This window comes from Plectropomus leopardus, chromosome 1 (assembly GCF_008729295.1).
Source record: "Plectropomus leopardus isolate mb chromosome 1, YSFRI_Pleo_2.0, whole genome shotgun sequence".
Classification (NCBI taxonomy): domain Eukaryota; kingdom Metazoa; phylum Chordata; class Actinopteri; order Perciformes; family Serranidae; genus Plectropomus; species Plectropomus leopardus.
In genome coordinates this window covers 29342850-29362904 of record NC_056463.1, presented here as the reverse complement: position 1 = coordinate 29362904, position 20055 = coordinate 29342850, and the positions used below count along the sequence as shown (strand labels likewise).

General features: G+C 42.6%; 1 protein-coding gene across 12 annotated transcripts in view; it reads right to left on the bottom strand.

Annotated features, from left to right (window-relative positions):
• celf6 (CUGBP Elav-like family member 6) overlaps window positions 1–20055 on the bottom strand; it is a 151928-nt gene that overhangs the window by 18252 nt on the left and 113621 nt on the right. For 3 of the 12 annotated variants that reach the window (XM_042486098.1, XM_042486091.1, XM_042486113.1), the window contains exons 4-9: window positions 18762–18890; window positions 14776–14855; window positions 5028–5201; window positions 3957–4104; window positions 2479–2628; window positions 514–576 (exon numbers count right to left, since the gene is read on the bottom strand). In XM_042486098.1, coding sequence (XP_042342032.1) covers window positions 514–576; window positions 2479–2628; window positions 3957–4104; window positions 5028–5201; window positions 14776–14855; window positions 18762–18890 — 744 coding nt within the window. The remainder of the gene's footprint in view (window positions 1–513; window positions 577–2478; window positions 2629–3956; window positions 4105–5027; window positions 5202–14775; window positions 14856–18761; window positions 18891–20055) is intronic. The other 9 variants (XM_042486178.1, XM_042486146.1, XM_042486154.1 and 6 more) reach the window with 7 other exon arrangements.

The following is a 20055-nucleotide window of genomic DNA, read 5'->3' as shown; positions in this document are numbered from 1 at the left end:
TCAAATCATTATTCCATTGTTCATTTGCGTCCTCTAGACATTGCATAAATAAATTGCATTATGACTAGGAGCCGGGGCTCACTCGGCTAGTGGATCACTGCACAAAGAGTATGGCAAAAGGGAGTAGAGTGCAGTTCAACTAAGCAGACACACAAAGGAAGAGAGGGAGACTTACACTGTGTTAATGAGAGCTGATGTCAGGCAGAAAGCAGTGGTTATGAGAGGTCTATGTCATCTCTCATGTAGGAGGCTATGGCAGGTTCAGATCATCAGCCTGCGGTGTGCTTTTGGAATTAAGAATTTTTTTTGTGTGTGGGCATATAATCAAGTCAACTGAAAATCCTTTTGCAATCCTAATGTAAAGTAGCCTAATCCGGGAGGAAATTGGCTGGTCGTCCAACTATCTCTACCTGTCATAGTGTCTGCGATGTGGCAAACAGAAAGGGAGAGGGGAGAGGGAAATGGACAGATGGAGGAAGTGAGAGAGTAGAGGAGGCATGAGAGACGGATCACCTGCGTAGTGTTGGACGCCAGCATAAGCCTGTTGGAGAGGGTCGGTCACCGTTGGACTCTGTGCTGCAGAGAGACGAAAAGAGAGACAGAGAAAGGGAGGAGTGACAAAGAGGAAAATGAAAGCAGAAGAGACAAAGGGAGGACGGTGAGTGGTCAAGACAGAAACAGAGACAAAGAGGGATATAGAGAGAATGTTAAAGAGCGCGAAAGAAATTGGCTTAGCTGCTGAAAACCATCAGGGGGTAAGATCACACAGGGAGTGGGAGAAATTTGGGTTGTCATATCTCAGTTCTTCAAAATGCCTGTTCGCCCCAGATGTTTGCATCAAATATTAACAACATGCCAAACAAACCACTTTGTAGTTCATTACAATTGCAGCTGCCTTTGCATAATGCAGAACCGGGGGAGTGTGTGTCTGTCAATTCTTCAGGAATCGGTCCCAGACAACATTAAGAAGCCGAGGACGGGCTGAGACACATCAAATTAACCATAATGGACTGATGGATGAACTGATGGATTCATCATGATACTATGGCTGGCTGTTCAGAGATCTGTCAAAGGCACTGTTGATTGACCCTCAAGTCTTAAACGCATCAGTTCGAATCAGAAAAAGATGTAATGAGAGTGTGACGTCAAAAAGGACTCTTGTCAACTTTTAAACAGTACCATGCAATGTAATTGAATTTGTCACCATGATATGTTGAACTTGAATTGCAGCATTTAAGTGATGTTCTTCTTCAGATCAAGTGCATCACTAGAATAATTCACAACACATTCTCAACGCTTGGTCAGTGGCCCCAACATGTCAAATTTTAATGCATTGCTACCCCTCCAGTGTCAGTTTTAGGCAGAGAGGGCATGTAAATTAATGTTTGTTACATTGTGTCTTTATAGGAAAAGCAGTTTCCACTTCAAAAAGTACACAGCCACTTTTCAAAACTTAAAACCTAGATTGAAAAAACGTCTTTTATAGGTTTACTTCTTTAGGTTTAGAAAACAAAATTATGTGGTGAGGCATAAAAAAATATGGTTTGGCTTAACTGCTAGCAAAATGTAATGTCATGTGACATACATGACATACGTCACTAGCCTAGTATGCCACACATACTAATGCATTACATTGTAATCAAAATAACTTGAATGACTTTTTGTTTGACACAGGAAATCCACCCATCCACCCCGACTCTCTTTATGGCAGCTTTCTTTCTCTTTACACTACGGCATTTATGCAGCTGCCCCATGTGTCTCACCGGCTGCCTCTGTAAGTTGGTACCTGACTCAGAGGGCCACTGATTAAGTATTGCTATTTTATGAGTTGTGTGACTTGGTTGTTACATTGTATCTTTTCAAAAGAAACGTTCGTTTCACAGGAAATTACAGTTTACAGTACACAGTCTCTTTTTGAAATAAACTAAGAATGCAGGTTAAAAATGTTGTTTTATGTGTGCTAAAATAGGTTTTAGGCAACAAAAGTAAGTGGTTAGATTTAGAAAAAGACCTAATGGTTTGGCATAAAAAAAGTAAGCTGCTTATGGAATGTAATGTTAGGTAACATACATCAAAAGGGTTGTATGCTCCACATATTGGCACACTGCCCCGATTGACTTTTAGTTTCATACAGGAAATGAACCGTGATCTCCCTGGTGAAAGTCTGGCGTTTGTTTGACCCATTTACCTCATTTACCTCCTGCATGTCTCATGAAAACTTGATCTCTTTTTATACTATGGCATTTGCTCAGAGTGGCGAAAAGCGCAGCCATCCTGTGTGTCTCATAGATTAGTATCTGACTTTGCAGTGGCCGATGAGGCGTTGTTATTTAATGAGTTAGGAGTGAAACCAGGCTGCAATTCACATATCGCCGTCAGTACAAGCAGCTAAGTGTCAGGGTCAGAGCATCAGTCTCATGACAGTCAGATGTTACAAATATATTTCATGTTTCTTTTATGTATACCCTGATGGCTCACCTGGGTAAGGGTGAATACCATTGGTGTAGATGGGCTCAGAGGTGGGCTGCCCGTTGCTTTGAGGTGGGAGGGCACTGAATCCGTTGACCCCGATAGGGGTGGCTATGCTGGGCACGGCTGTGGCAGAGATGCCTGGGGGTGTGCTGGTGCCTGCAAATAGATGTGGGTTCATTATGGAAATGGCAGGGTGCAAACTTAAGAGGCTACACACTCAGAGATATAGGTAGAAGAAAAGTATATTTTTGTACATCTTTTCGCAAATGCATGAGTGTATAACAAGCACATAATGGGCCATCATGAGCACAAATGTGTACCTTTTGACCCATGAAGGTACTGCGTAGTTTGGTAAAATTGCTACCAACTACTGCTAAAATCAGTCAAGGTAGCAGACTAATTAAGGTGTGAGGGAGGCACAGTAATAAAGCACTCATCCACCACTGTGATAGAGCATAATTAAGGTAGCACTCTGATTTCTGCATATTTACTCATTATTGCAGCCTTGTTTAAAGGTATGTTTATTTCATGTACATGGGGTACATACCGGCACTTTTTATGGTAAAAATGTAGTGGTACAACACTGACTCACAAGAAGAGGTACCGTAATGTACAGTACATTGGATTTAGAGACCTTCTTCTAACAGCCTTTCCTCCTTGTGGTGATATCCTAAGTCTGTCACCTTGTCAGTGCCCTTTTGTGCTGATGGATTTTTATTATTTTTCTAATCCAGGTGAAGGGCATTTAAGTCATGTAGGATTATGTTTGATAGGCATTACCTGGTATATGTAGGCCTTGTGGATTACAAATGCCAGGTACAGCGTCAAACCACTTTATTTAATACATTTGCAATGACCCTGCCTTCAGGCGGCCTGCCTACTTAGTGTCGAGCCATCAAAGCTCTCCTCATGACAAGGGCCAAAAAGATAGTTCAGACTGGGGTCCAGGATTATCTCACACAAATCTTTGCTCTTATATTGTATAAGCCAAGGACTCTGCATCCAAAGTCATCGGATTGGCTGTGTTCCCAGAAAACACACACTGTCACAGAGACACAGAGGGAGAGAGCGACAGACAGACAGAAAGCGAGAGGGAGATAATGAGAGAGAGTAGGAGAGAGAGAGCAAGAGAGACACTATAATGTGGCTGCCAATGAGTGTCAAGGAATGCTGTACATCTTCTCCCATCACGCCTCCTTCAATATAAGGCTCGGCTTCCTTTAATTCAACACTGGCAATGCCTGCTTCAGCCCAGAAAAAGGAGCCTACATCTTAAAAAATGTAACAAGGGCAAATGCAGAAAGGCCTTGAATGAATATATTACTACTGCTTCTATAATTATTGCTAATGATGAAAATGTTCCAGGGCAGCAGTGAGAAATGAAGAGAGACGCCCTGTGTGTTTGTGTGTTTGCACGTGCCTCTGCTCTTGCACCTGAGTCAGTTAGTGTGTGCAAGTGCATGCGAGTGCCGATTAGTGTATACCTGAGGATGGTGTCATGGGAGTAGCCACCAGGCTGTTGACATTGAAAGCTGCCATTTGCTGCATTTGCGCGGCAGCGATGGCTGCCATGGGGTTCAGGTAGGACCCTTGTGTTGCTGCCATCAGGGCTGCTTGCTGTTGCATCATCTGCTGTAGGATTAAAGAGCAGTGGGGAGAGAGGCGAATGGCGGGAGGGATGGAGGAAAGGACAGAAAAGGAAAGGAGGGTGAAATAGCCCCAGGACCAGAGCATGTTTACTCTCACATCTCTGTTTGCTTGGCCCATGCCTTGTTCTTGAACAGAGTGGTCTGTGTTGCCCTGCAGCGCTGCTTCCCAGCTATACTGTAACACAGCTCTGGCCTTGTGCTCATTATACCGACACAAGATAAAGGCTATGTGCTGAGATGAGTTTAGCAAGCAGGAGGCTATGTATATCTATATGTACTGTATATGTATAACTCTGCGGCGGTGGCAGAGTTAGTGGAGAGATTGTGCGTGAGTGGGCGATTCTCACCTGTCAGGATGAGTTGTTAGCTACTGCGTGAGTGCAAAATCTCACAGACTCCTAACTCAGGCTGTGACTTTCATGTGTGAATATGTAATGGGGAATGGGGTGTGCTGGCAGGGGAAGGGGTAGGGGGTGAGTAGGGTTTTGGTTCTCGGTAATGAAGCACACCTCTGTCTGAGCGTAAAGGCATATGTGTAAGTAGATGAAATGTTAAAGAGGCAAGCTTGGGTAGGCAGTTTAAATTCACAGACCAAGTCAAGGAAAAGTGGGAATGGAAAGTGAATATGAAATGGATGCTCACAACTGTATGAAAGTAAAACAGTGTAATGCTGAGCATACATGATAAGCAGCTTTCCTGGACAAATGAAGGGATAAAAAAAAGACACAATAGAAAAAGCAGTGCAGCATTTTCTGTAAAGCTTCTGTAAATGTGGACTCTAACAGCCGTTTAATAGTGTGAATCACTTAAGGAGTTGTTTGCCGGGAGTGTCGCATGCCTGGTGGGAGAAATAGTGAGTTCAAACCTCAAATCACAACAGTTTTCATTTTCTTTTTTAAAGCTCACCGTCTCCTCCCCCGCCGGGCTGAGACTTACAGCATGAGAGTAGGCGCCATAGGCCCCAAACTGGATGGTCATGGGACTGAAGATGCCGAGCTGGCCGGCCATCTGGTGCATCCTGCGCAGGGTCCTCTCCTTATCAGTGTCTGCAAATTTGACCACCAGACTGGATGAGGCACCCTAAAGAGGCATGTATATTTATAAGGTTAGTGAAACATGCAACTAAACATCCAGAGAATTTTGTAGACAGTTTAGTTTTGAAATTTCTATTTTTGATGTGTCTCTTCATAGCAAATGTTTGACACATTACAGTGAATTATCAAGCTTTTCGATGGCTGTAAGGAGATTAGCAAAAGCAAATAAACACAAAACAAACAATCTGGATATAGATATAATCAGTCGCCTGGGCTTTCAAAGTTTCAACAAAGTAGATCAACTAACAATACAAACTTTTGCAACAACCATGGTTACTTTCAATCAGCAGCATTTTGCAGATTGCACCTGCCACTTCAGCTGGCCAACCAGCTAATGAGCTGGTGTTTGTTAGCCAAAACTGTCTCTGAACATCCTCAGACTGAACAAATAGTTATTCATAGCGAAAAAACTGAGAGAGGACGACAAGACAATAAAACATTCTGTAAATAGAGTACTTTAGAAAGCTCAAATTAATTTCCTAAAGCTAAAGGCAAACGTTTGTCCTAGTAAAAATACTGATCTCATCAATACTAGTCTCACTCGCTGACATTGCTACATATGCCTGACAGTTATTGCTCTAAGTCACGTGTGATGCTTTAACTGAAGTTGTACAGATATGTGAACACATTGAATACAGTGTGACCAGAGCCTAAATATAGGCCATTTAGGAACATTGCATGCATTACATTTGCATCTTTTATCGTGTGGTTGAAAATAGCTTTCTCACAATGTGTGGGTTTTCCCTTGGGGAATGACCTACAACAAAATGTTGTCTCCATAAGAAAAAGATGTAGAGCCTATCTGTATCCATGCATCAACCCCCGCAGTGTTTCCAAATGGTATTATTATTGGTGAATGTGATGCAAAGACAGCGGTATCACTTTTTGATTTCTTCAGAGCCTAGCATTGGGGCTTTTTTTTTTGCCATGTAGTTTCCACTTCATTTGTTCCACTGTTTACCATTTCTACTACTGAGGATAGTTACAACAAAGAATTTATGTTTGGACTTTTTGGTAGCTGGGGATAATGACCATTAGCCACTGAGGAAAACAAATGTGCTATTGTCTTTCTGTTGTGGTTGTGCAATGACTGACGCGCTTCCTTTGGGGTAGGGTTCATGTTTGAGGTTAGGGTTTAGAGTTAAAGGGTAAATCGAGCTTTCATTTACCTGGTTGCAGACAGAACTGCATAGTGAAATTGAGGCTTATATGGAACCAGTCTAAACTCAGACGATGTCAGTTTCTATCACCATGATATTGTGCAATCAACATTTACTTCATAATGATAAGTTAAGACCAAAAACGTGTGTGAGTTGTTTACATAAACACAAAAGCAAAACAGCGGTGAGCATGACATGACATTAATATCTGTCATCTGATGTCCAATGTCCAACTTTTCAGCCTTGATAACTTAATATCTCTAAGCTCAGACAGTCAGTGGAAGTGAATGTACACCTCTCATGACTGCAGTCATTCAGCTGTCAGTGTCAGATGGGAGAGAATAGTGAGTGATATTTGCTTTTGTGAACTTTCCAGATCCACTGTATACACTAAGAGTGAACTGTGATCCTAACCAGATCCCACAGGAGTCCCAGTCCCCCAGTGGTGAAGCTCCACTGAATACACTACTGGGTAATTAGGTCTGACAAAAGCCTTCGGCATGTGGAGGGCAAAGTATTGACTAATGGCTCTGCCTTATGGCAGATATAGTTCCCTATTGATGTCCGTGCTCCTGAGTTTGCATCCAATTAAATCATTTGAGAGACAGAGACCAGAGTCAGTTCCTCATGTGACATCCAGGCAAGGAGAGAGGCGGGGACAGTGTCTGTGCGTGAGTGAGAGACAGAGAGACAGACATAGAAAGAGAGAAAGGATGAGGTGGCTGCCAGGCAGAGAAAGCAGCCACAGACACTGTCAAGAGGACCAGGCTCCTATTTAATTACAGGCAATGCATGCTGGGAAAGAGCACGGAGCACCACCAGGACAGAAGGACACAGGCAGCCAGGGGGCAGTCAGGATATGATTAGTAAGATCATAAAAGCAAAGACATGGGGAGAAAAGGACTCCATAATCACAACTCGGATTCATCTTTCACAAAATGTCTCATCCTGACAGGGTCAGTACAAATTCAGGCTTTGATTTAGATTTTCATATTGTCTCTGGGTGGAGGAATTGAAAATGTGAGTGCAGGGGACACAGTGACAGAGAAAGATGAGGCTGGCCATTTTAAGTGATGTTGCATACACCTGTTTTGATGCATATAAGAAACTGAAATTGACAAAGCTAGACTGAGTTGCTCTACAGGTCCAAGTTTAAGCTCAAGTGCTACTTACAGGAGGCACATTACTAAAGCAAAGCTATCCAAACAGAAAATCATAGAAACAAACAAATGCATGCCCTGTGAAGCTGAACTCTGCAACCACGTAGTGAGAGTGTGTGCGTATTCAGCCACTGAACAAACACAGTCTCACTGTTGTGCAGCCTTACTTCATGCCATTTCATAGTAATTCATACAAAAAGTGTGTCCTATTTTCGTAAGCGCTTCATGAAATTTTAAACAGCAACAGCTAAGCGATAGTGCCATTGAGAGGGCAGTTTGCCAGGGTGGTCTCATGCTTTGTGGTTTGGTTAGTCATGGCTGCTGCAACAAACCTTACATAATATCTAGAGATGTATTTATTCTGCTGAAACCTGACATTTAAAAAAAAAAAATTCCAACCTCACCCTAACATCAGCCTTATCTTTCCTCCAGCTTCTGTTTTATGTTCTATTCTATTTATTTCTTTATGAGAAAGATAAATATGCATTCTCGTAATGCAAGAAAACAAACAAGTTCCTGTTCAGAGGCTTTGCAAGTGAGCTATTCGAGGAACCCATGTGGAAAGTGTCCTACAAACATTCCATTAACACAGCCAAGAGAATGTGTTGGCCGTAGATAACTGCAAGAAAGAGGCTGGGGAATGAAGGAAAGCATCAGCATGGACCCCAGGGACAGTGCGTCTCAGATGGGATCCTATCAGAGCCAACCAGCACCCCACCTCAGGCCAGAGGAGACCCATCTGGTGTTTCTCCCTCGATGCCATTTCAATTAGCTAAATCAATACTCCGACGTGGCGGCGTTAACGGCACAGTTTTTCCCTTTCTAATTTCATTTCATCCCACCTCCTGACCTTTTTCAGTTCTTTCTCAACTTTGTGGGCCAGTTGAAGGGACTGGGCTGTTGGATTTAATGAGGCTGGCACTGAGCAAACATCTTCCTCCAGTGTTGTTGCTCAAGCCTACCCACAGCATGGGGGCCTGGCATTTAGATCACATTCATTTTCCGCATTGTGTATCTGTGTATTCTTACATTCATTTAATACCTCATGAAGAATGCATTGTGAGCATCGTGGCTGCGAAAGCCCGAGGCTGCCTGTACCCACTGCACCGTGACTCAAGATGAGGCGAGTTTGGCCTGGTCTGGTTTCTCCCAGCAGAGGACTCGGCTGTAGACGACAGCACTGGGAGGAGACCCAGTCTGCAATGTCTACACTGAACAGACTTGGCAGCAGCATTAAAGCACTACAACAGCCTCTGCAGGTGTTGTCAGCGGTACCACTCATGTCAGAGTCTAGCATTTCTGACTTTCATAGCATGAAAGCCAAAATATCCCCTCGAAAATAAAAAAAAAAAATTTTCTCTCATCCTCACGCCTGAACAGGGGGATTTCATATCCTCACATCTCAAGCGGATGTATTCTGACTAGATCTAAGGTCTAATCAGAAAAGGCATATTTCAGAGTGCGACCCCCCAAACACCCCCCCTCACGGACCAAGAGTAAAAAAAGAAAGAGTAATATGTGGCCAGGTAATGAAGGAACAGGTGGCAGCAGACAACAGGCGCTGGATGCAAAGCAGCTACTCCTCACTGGTAGCAGAAAATCACAAGCTGACAAACAAACAGAATAATAACCTCCACCGGCATGACTCCTATACCTGGAGAGAAAATGAATTCCCTGAATTTGATAAGGGCCAACAGGGAGCCTTCACTTTTGACAGGTACAACTAAGGAATTTGTCACGGGTTCAAAAACTAATCTAATTTCTTGAACAGCACACTTGACTTGTGAAAATCTCCCGTATTGGATTTTGTATAGGCCGCGAAATGTGTAGATGGAGAAATACACAACGGTAATTGAGGGATTAGAACTCAACTACACCGGTGAAATGGCATTATGCTTTTATCTCTGCATTACTGTGATACAAAGACACTGGTGTTAAGTGTGCACTAACAGGTAAACAAACACTCATCTTCCATCCTCTGCAGGGGCTTACAGTAATATGATATACACAGGCACGCTCATTGAAGGGAAAACTGTCATTTCGAAAAAGCATATTAATAATTAACTAAGGATGTTCTGACAACCCTCTATCTCCTCCATTCAGCAAACATGTAACAGCTACTTTTAAATGACAAGTGAAACTTCCAGAATTGTTTCAGGTTTCTGCAGACTTATAGACTCTAAAAAGTGTTAATCGGGTATCTGTTAAAAATTAATTGAATACACCATAACGAGTTTGTTTGGTAATTGGATGAGCCCCTGTGGGCTTCGCATTCAACTCTCTGAACCTTGCTACATCTCTGCTAGCCTCATGGGAGGACTGTCTCTCATTAGCACCGGATGATGCTGTCTTGGTCTGGCCTTGCTGTCCACCACATACTGCTGCTGCTGCCGCCGAGCACACTGCATCCAGCCAAAAGACACAGAAGAACAATACTGCCATTCATAATGGTATTTTTACTTGTTTTTTTGACTGCATTTTGTAAACATCAGTTTACGACACAAAAATGCAAAAACACAAAACTCCATGTCATGTGTCAGCTACAAGCCTGCTTAGATTCCGCAGTAGTTTCATGTGACATTGGATGAATTTTGTGCCACAATGACAATGCTTTCTGGCTTGGTCTTATCTCTCATTAATCCGGAACTATAGTATCACACACACGCACGCTCTTGTTGCTGCCAACACCGGCGAGCTTCACAGCCCCTGTCAGCCACGCTGTGACACTGAACATGACAATGTCTGCAATTTGCTGGGTGCTGTCGGCCTGCCCCCGGCTCTGCCATTTGAAGTTTTGCCACCTGTGCCTCTGCAGCCTTACTGTAATTCAACAGATGAACCAGTGAGAGTGCCTGTTCTCTGCCCAATCACCTTTTAAGTTAATTTTGGAAGCACCTGCAATCTGCAATAAACATCAATTAAAGCTATGACCCGATCTATCAGCACATGCCCTTCGGTGGCATCCCTTGCCCTTAAGCTTCATTAAAGTCTTTAATTTTGGGCCAGCGTATTTTGGTGCAGGTATTATTTATGGCATGTGTACGTGTGCCAGGTAACACAGATGCTGTAGAGAGAACATTAAGAGGGAGAGAGAGACAGAGAGGGAGTGAGAGACAACTCTTTGTTCAAGGTTCATCCAGACCTCACAGCTGGCAGCAGGCAGTGAGCAGAGCAGCCCACTCTCTGAATCCTGCCTCCTGTTAGTGTGTTGTTGACGACATGTGGCAGTGATATTATCCAAATTAACTGCATCCCCCATCGGTACCAAAGCCTTAGTTGGGTACTAATGGCCACCTTGCCTATTAATCTGAGAGGAAGTTGGATTTGGGGAGAGGAGGATAACAGGTGCAGGGATAGACGGAGAGAGATATGGATAATATAGATTATTAATGAACTTTTGGATGGCTCTTGATCCGCCCCAGGTCTGTTTGGGGCTCCATATGTCCCCTTGAACCGTTCATCTGAAGCAGACCTACAGTGGCTTGGTGGCCCAACCTAATGCAACTGTGTCCAAGCTACAGCAACCCAAGAAAGTGTGCAAAGCAGTCCCCATGAGCCAAGTTTTGATCTGTTCAAAAAGCAAAAAAACAGAAGAGGAGTCCAATTATGTAAATCTTCCGAATGTAAACATATTCTGTTGATTGAGTCAACAAGATATTTTGAGTACAAGGTAAATATCTTGATTACAATTAAATTTCAGTAAGAGCCCTGTCATAATTGTGCATGATCAGTGTGCAACATGATTATTCTTTGGCTCGTGGCCACTGCTTATTAAATTTTGACCCTTGCAGTTTATAAGCCCAAAAGTTTGGTCTTTACTGAGCACAACAACCACATGCAAAGTTAAACCCACTCTACCACTTATTTCCCTCCCTCACTACTTCAATGTAATGCAAAATGAGGCGGCATCAAAAAGATGTGTAAATTACATCTGGCTTCCAGGACACTATCTGGCTGCCAGGAAGTGCCCGTAAATATTTATTGCGGAACATCAGTGAAGTGTGTGAAGGTGCGGATGTCTGCCAGAAAGAGTGTGTGCTCATGTGTGTGTCCAGCTGTGCAGTACTCAGCACACACCAAGCACTGGCGGGGAGATGCTTCGTAATTCATCATTTCTTTTCCTTAAGCCCTTTTGGTGGCCTTGTTCAAGCCCGACAGAAGTATATCCAATTCGTAATTAACTGCAGCTTGACAAGAGTTACAGGTTTGGTGGCCTCATTCTTCAACTAAACAAATCAACACCTGCTAATGCTATTTCATGCATCTCATAAGTACCGTATATCAAACACCATCACTTATTCCACAATTCATTTAATACTTAGAGCTAAACTATATTCCACACCACTGAAAAGCACATCTAAATCTACATCTGTTGTGTGGTGCAATAGAATCCACTGATCCTCCATTGTGATTCTTCACTGCGCTATTATCTTTGCATTGCATGTGAAGTCCTCGCCCCTATGTTGTGTAATTATGTGCAGTTGGTCGATGTGCAATAGTGTGTTGTCACAAACACCTGTATTTGTTTCCTGTGTCTGTAAAAGGAGTGATTTTTATGCAGTTGAATTTACAATTGGGCTGATCAGCTATATAACCAGTATTTGCAGCTTATTCCACAACGTAGATAAATACCCTGGTCTTGGGTAGATGAAACCCAGGCTATGAAGAATAAATGTAGAATAGCTAAAAATTAATGGGAGGCATGATAAACTGAAAGTGTCCCACAATATTATGAAGGACTTAATGCTGAAATGTCAGGAAGCAGTTAAGGAAGCAAAAGCGGCTTATTAATCTGACCTCATTTTGAAGATCCATCCTAACTCTAGGGTGCTTTTCAATATTATTGACTTACTTGTTAACCTCCCTTCTAGTCACTGTAATGAAGCCTCCCTTGATAAGTGGTTTCAAGTGTTCTAAGTGTTTAATATTCTTTAACAAAAAGTAGACCCCTGACAGGGGCCAAACTGTCACTGTTAATGTAATGTGATGAGCTGTTTTTAAGACATTTCTCCAATGTTGTTGGAGGAGGCACTGACTTGTACGAGACCCTCCACCTGCCCCCATGCATATTATAAGATATTTTTCAGCCTGTATGTTATGTATTATCTATAGTTCTCTTGACAATTATTTTATTTATTCTTTAAACATGGTGTTGGTTTCAGAGAAAGTTTTTACCCAGTTGTGCTCCTCCTTAGAAAATATTTACAGCGATATCCACTCTTCATCCTTTTCCTTAGTAGAATTGAGATTCTGGATTTTCACTCCATTTTTATTTCAGTATTTACTATATTGCTACATGCAAGGTTCTACTTCGATATATCAAAAGCAAACAAAAACGTTTTACTATTATGCTGATGACACACATTTATATGTAGGTGTATGGATTTCTAACGCTAACTGTCTAGCCGCTGATATAATTTGCCAAAGCCGAATACAAAGTGTCAAAAGTTAATAACACCAATTCTGAAAGAATCCTTTTTTGGCCTACTACCTTATTAAATTGCTTCACCGTGAAGATACACTGTCTATCGATGTAAAGCCACTAATTTCACACTAATTTTAATTTTCAGGAACAGGTTAAGAGAGCTGTCTAAACTATTAACTTTTGACAGAGTACTATGACCTCATGCAAAGAGAAACATTTTAATCCATAAGTAATCAGAAAATAGCCATTTGTGCTTTAGTTTGTTTTTCTTTAGCTTACTAAAAGTTCTGCCTCATACTTGTCTCCTTCTTGCACAACAGTAACCTGTTGTGCACGTTTACAGTGATTGACTGTTATTTTCAGAGGTCAGTTTTCCTCAGCTGTGTCACTTGTATCAATTTATTTTTTTCCCATATTGCCAAAGTTGCATGCAGAGATCTTGTGGCAGCTTCCTATCAGCTTTATTCCTGGTCTACTTAAAGTCAATCGAGAGATTTTTACTTTTAATCATATAACTTATTTTACTTTTATTTCTGTTTCTGATATTTCACTTTATTCTTCCAGACCTTGGTGGACCAATCCAGGAATAAACTGCCAGTGAATACTGAGCCTACAATCAGCTTGCCAAAAAAGGCTCTTCAATCGGATGCCCTCATTTTCCAACATGTAAGTAGGCTTATTGTTATTATTACATTAACTTTAAGAGCCTGATAAATAATAAGGCTCCCTGTGAGTCTTTTCTCATCCTTAACTATCACTAAATTAAACAAGTGAGAATTCAAGGTGGAATGCAACCATAACCCCAGTATGGTAATGACATACTGTATTAAACTGCTGTTGCAACTTTGTATAGCAAGTGACAATAGAAATGACTCAAAAAGCAGACTCTGAGTTACAGTAAAAGTTTTTTTTACTATGCTTGAAGTACACATTATATGCATACTTCTTTCATTTCTTAGTCCATCATTCCGTGACTTCAGTTTAAACTTTATACATAACTAACATCACATTTATATATGCAGTACAATGTCTCCTGAGGACACATTCAAGGATTCATGTGCAGTGCACAGTAATCATATCTTTATAAGAGTGAGAATGTAAACACTCTCTATCGGTCTGCTGAAAAGGTAGTCTGAATAGCAGGAGAGGGAAATGGATATTGAGTGAAAAGACAGATACAGAGTATGCAGCTGTGCGCTGTAAGGTGGCGGAAGCTGACTGTGGGAATCTTGTGTGTGATAACACACAGCGAGAATGTATGTGAGACTGTGGACTATTGATGTGCTTTGCAAATATTCACAGTGCTGACTGTATATAGATGTATATATAGACATACTACATGGTAGTGGACAGGAGATAAAGAAATAGATACATAGATAATAGATACTCTGGTATCTTTTGTTTGCATGCTTTATCTTAAAAGTATGAGATATTTTCCATAAAAAGATATAAGACATAAAAAGATATTCTGTACTGAATTTTTTAAAGGGGCATGCACCCTCCAGTGGGCGTATGCATATGCAATAGAAAACTTTAAAGGAAGGCTTGGTCAGTGTCTGTCTCTCGGAAGGGCAGAAAACAGAATCCAAAAAGTACACTGCTCTTTGTTGTAAACTTTATCCCAGTCTGTCTGAAACATTTCATAAAAGTGGAACCACAGGCAACACAGCTGGCATAAATACACATTCATATGACATCATATCACTTGCCAAACTTTCTTTTGGCATAAAGTGTAAAAGCAATTGTTTGCAACTGCACTGCAATGAACTTGAAACTAAATTCTCCTGTAGCATTAGTTATGAGTGTGTTACTTACAGGCATAGTCTGTCCACCATGCAAGCTGTTGATGGCAGCTTGCGCTTCAGCGTGGCTGGAGAACTTGACAAAGGCACAGCCTGTATGCACAGAAAACAAGAGAAATAGAAGGGAGGGGCACAACATCAGGGAGATGGCCTTGAATACAGGGAAAAACACCATTCATTACCATTGTTTTCATGTTATCTGGTTTGTAAATATATTCTGCCATTTGTGTGTTCAGCGCATAACTCTGAATAAATCAGTCTAATTGTAGTGAAGGCATTAGCTGCGTGGAACATCCTGTCCCTCACCCATTTCTAATTCCACCCCCTCCACTTCGGAGCGTGGAGCCAAGGCATTTACTATCCTGACTTGTTTGTGATTATTAATCTGTTTAATATTTACACATTGTGATTTGTGTGCAGTCACTCATAAAAGAGATTATGATGACAAAGGCATAGTATTATAATCTGCCTATCTAACCGAATCTTAGCTCGCATGTAATTTCAGATGAAGGAGGGGGGCTTTGCTCAAGGGGCATTCAAATCATTTTAAATCTGTTGTGTGGTTAATGCACAAAAGGAAAAGTCAACATAAAAAGTTGGCCGGAACGGGTGTTGGCAGCGGCGTTCTGGAGCCTCCTGGCATTAACATTTCTAATGATGTTAAAAATGATTCAAGTAGATGATAATAATAATGCACAATGTGTTTTTTGGAAGGTTATATATCCTTACCACTTGATTAAATAATGTATCAGTGTGTAGGTAAGGACAGGCACTGAACTACTACAACATAAAGAGAAGCAAAATACGGTGGAACTGAAATGTGGTAATTTTCCGAAAGCCATTAAATTAAACAGGAGCTATTTCTCTAAGCTTTATGGTCGTCATAGACTGCACAAGGTATTCTGTTATGTCCTATTCTTATCCTTGCCTTCAGGTAGCTCATGTGTTAAGTCAAGAGATACCTAATTAGCAAACTCATGGATTAATTCTGCCCCCTTTTCATTAATCGAGTAGCACCAGTGTCTTAGTACCAGACAGGCTTTTTTAAGAGTTCTATCCCTGGGTTCTTGAGAGCTGCTGATACCTATTTAAAACAGAAACATATGTTCCATATACCTTTATCCACTCTACTTTCCCAAAGGAGTCGCGATGATTCATTTAAATTACAAACACTGATAGGTAGGCTCAGGGGATGTTTTATGTCTGGCAGTGACCCATTCACTTCTACTTCTCAGGAGTCAGCTTTGCTTCCCAGGCAAACAAATTAATAATTTCCTGACAAAATCAAGAAGATTGAACCGAGGGACATGCAGTATGTGCACAATCAATGGAAGACAATTTCCACCTTTACCTGAGGCTTTCCGTCCGCATTCCAGACACACAATAAATGGCAAGCAGCTGAAACTGTTGTGTGCAGAAATGTGGTGAATAGTAAAGGCCATGTGTTTCCTGCACTGTCAGATGTCCTCAAAGCTGTATAGATCCACAGAGGCGCACAGATAAGTCAAAGAAGCCTTTGATTTTGTCACAGCACTCTAGCACCCTTTTGCTTCACTTGAACACCCCTCCGGGTAGAGGCAGGAAAGGTCTTCATTTGTCCAACTGAAATGCGTGGGCCTACTGTGTGCCATTTGACTGCAAGTCTGTCTTTGAAGGAACAAACACATTTAACCTTTGTAGCAGAAATAATAAGGGGCAGTTTGCTCTTGCAAAAGCCTTTTGGTTTTGTAAGGCAAGACAACTTGCTGTTGGTTCTCTAACAAGGCTATCAGATATTGTGCCAGAATCCCAGTGACCCCAGCAGTTCAGTCCGACCAGAAAGACGCTAAAAAACTGCAGGGCTTGGCATACGCCATCAATGGCAAAGTCATGTCAAACACACGATGCCCTCAGATTTCTCCACCAAAAAAACCAATGCTGTAGCCATGCCTTTCCTGACCTACAAAAAAAAAAGTTCAGGGACACAGAGCACAACATCTCAAAAGAATTGGAAGTGCTACAGCCTCATAAATTATAGTGCACATTTGAGTTTTTGAATTTGATGGCTCAGAATGAGTTGGGGGAAAAGGAAAAAGAGAGATTGTATTGCTTTCAAGCGAGAGGATCTGCACTGCCTTTTGAATTCCCGGGGTAATAATATGTATGCATGAATTCCATCCCGCTGGATGGGTGACATTTATAACACAACTTAATTATAGACCTAAAAGCCATCTCTCTATTTTTCCTGACAATTCAGGGCTCTATTCAACTCTGGCAGCAAGTGTTGCACTTTGAAAGTACTTTGAGGAGCAGAGCCATAGAGAGATGGATGTTAAACTTCTCGGCCTTTTTATTGGGTGAAGAGGGGCGCTGAAAAGCTTCTGAGTAGCATAAATTTACATCAACAGGGGACAAAGCCTCCATCATGGAACAGATAGCACTGTCAATTTCAAGGTCTGTCTCATTCAAATTACGGGAACCTCATCCCAAGCGAGGCGGCTGGCAAAATAATTTGCCGTAACATCCCGTAATGATTGCGTGGGACTGTTGCAAAGTGAGTGATAGGACCAGGTACCTATATATGAGACCTTTGGTGGTTTGGTGGTTGCATTCATAGTTAGCGTTGCTCTACAGTTTTCCATTTCATAGCAGTGAGAACTTGAAGAAAATGTAATGATGAAGCCGGTGATAATAGAGACAAATACCAACAAAGGGAATGTATGGCATGTTAAGAGAGGGAAAGAGATGAGGTGGGGGGTGTGGGAGGGTGAAAAGGGAAGAAAGTGCGAATGAGGGAGAAAACTAGCTCCTGTCTGACACGGCAGCAGCGGCTTTATTTCATTTTATGTGCTGTCAATCAGCTTGAGGCATCTGAGCAGACAGGAAGAGAGGGAGCTGGAGAGGGAGGCAGAGACAGCCAAAGAGGAAACAAACCAGGGAGAAAGAAAGGTAGTGGGCCGGTGGGGCGACGCAGAGCAATAGACCCGGGATTAACAGTGAGAGGAACAGATGTAGACACAGATAGGTGTGTGGTTCAGTATAGCCAGCCTTTCTCTTTGATATACTCCGAAGGCTTGCGCATTATCAATCCCTCTCCCTTTCCTTCCCACACATCCTTTTCACACATCCAGACGCCTCATATAGGAGAATAAATCACAGTCAACAAAAAGAAAGGAAGGCAGAGGTTCCGAGCAATATCACCGGCGTGATCGCTCCAAATACGGCTGTGACACAGAGACCCATCAAAGGATGATGAGGGAGCCTCTCGTTCTCTCAGAACAATCCCACCTGCATTGCACATTTCACAGCCATCTTTAATTTGACCACGCTCTACTAACTAAATAGCACATAAGCCACAGACATGAATGCATAAGCTGTTCCTGAATGCAGGCAAATCTGCCGCACAGTGAGTGACAGCAGCAAAAACCCTGAGCCTGGCTGCTTTATTTACAGTAGGACATTATCGTCCAATGGGGGAAACAAAATGTGGGAAACAAACATGATTACACCCCTCCGTTTTTCAGATAACAGGAAGAGGAGGGAGGAGGGGGGGCTGAAAGACGAGGTGTTGTGTGATGGATTTGTTGAGTACAAGCCCAGGGTGAGAGGAGCTGCCGGCATGAAGAGACGACATGAGACGAAGTTCAGGGAGGGAAAGTAAAAAGGAGAGAGGAAGTAGAGGTAGAGTGAGAACAAAAAAGGGACGGGATATACAGAGAGTAGTGAGAAAAGAAAAGTGGGAAGGGAGGAGGTGTCGGAGCATGGTGACAATGAGGTATGAAAGAAACGCGAGCGAGACACATAAGAGGTGGTGAAAAAACAGAATAGCTGAAGGGGAGGATGAGTTATTCAGAAGTGCAGAGTGGATCGCAGACGATGTCAATGAGTGCACAGCAGGTGAAGCATGGTTCTAAAAATGTGAGGAGCAGAAAGAGAGACAGAGCATGTACAGACAGACAGATAGAGGGATTTAAAGGGACAGACTGGGAAAAAAAGAGCGGGAGGTGTGTGGGCTCTGACCCTTACTGGCCCCATCAGGCCCTCGCAGGACGGTGCACTCCTCGATCTGGCCGAAGGTCTCGAACAGCCGCCGGACGTCGTCCTCACTCTGCTGCTTGCCGAGCATTCCCACAAACAGCTTCCTGTCTTCTGGATAGGAAGAGAGGAAGGGGGAGGGAAAGGAGGGAGGGTGGAAGAGAGGAGAGAACAGACAAATGCTACAGCTGATGGCACCGTTCTGCTGAGCTGAGAGGAACTTGTGCAACTCAAACCCCCCTTTTTATCAGCAGTCTGCTGTGTTGAGCCTACGCTGCTGCTGCTGCTGCTGCTGCTGGTGTTGTTATTGTTGTTGATCTTAATGTTGTGTGGTGTGCCACCCCACCCTGGTATGAGGGAGATATATTCCTGTTTCCAGTGAGCTATTCAAGTCTGCTGGATGACGTTTGATATAGATGATGTTTGGAGCACTGTGGGTTTCAGGTAAAGTTAGAAAGAGAGCATGAATATTTTGCACAGGTAGACAAGTTGTTAGATCGTCTGGATGCTTAAGTCACCAAGTTGAAAGAGAACATGGAACAAGAACATAGTATTACACTTTCTCATCACTAGAGGAGTAAGAATTATAATAAGATAGAGTAAACCCTGCAGCATAATCTATGCTGTGATAAACTCGGAAAAGTAACAAAACTCAACAGTGTGTACTGGTTTCCCATTCAAGACTACACCAATCAGCCAGAACATTAAGACCAGCGACTGGTGAAGTGAATAACATGGGTCATTTCGTTACAGTTCAACATGCTGCTGGAAAACAGAAAAACTGGAAAACCAAATACACCCTCTCATGGCAATGGCACTCCCCAGTGGCATATCCAATCTGATCAAGCATCTGTGGGACATGCTGCTACCCCACCTCACAGCCCAACGGACTTAGATAATCCACAGCCAATGCCCCAGTGCCAGACACCACTGGACACCCCCACAGCAGTGTGTATCGATGTCTCAACAGGTCAGAGCCAAGTCAGATACAAGGAGGCCCCACTGTGGATCTGGGGTACTTCTGCAGCACCGACATGTCCCACAAATATTCAGTGAGTTTGGGATCTCGAGAATTTGGAGGCCAGGTTGATGCCTTGAGTTGTATTTCATGTTCCTCTGGCCAATTCTGTCTACAACAGTGTTTGGGTGGGTGAAGTGCGTTAAGGGGCAGGACCCAAGGTTTTCCAGCAGAACACCACTTTGTAAATAAATGATAAATGTTATTCACTTCAACAGGCAGTTTTGGCTGATCAGTGTTTACTTTCTTATCCACTCCACT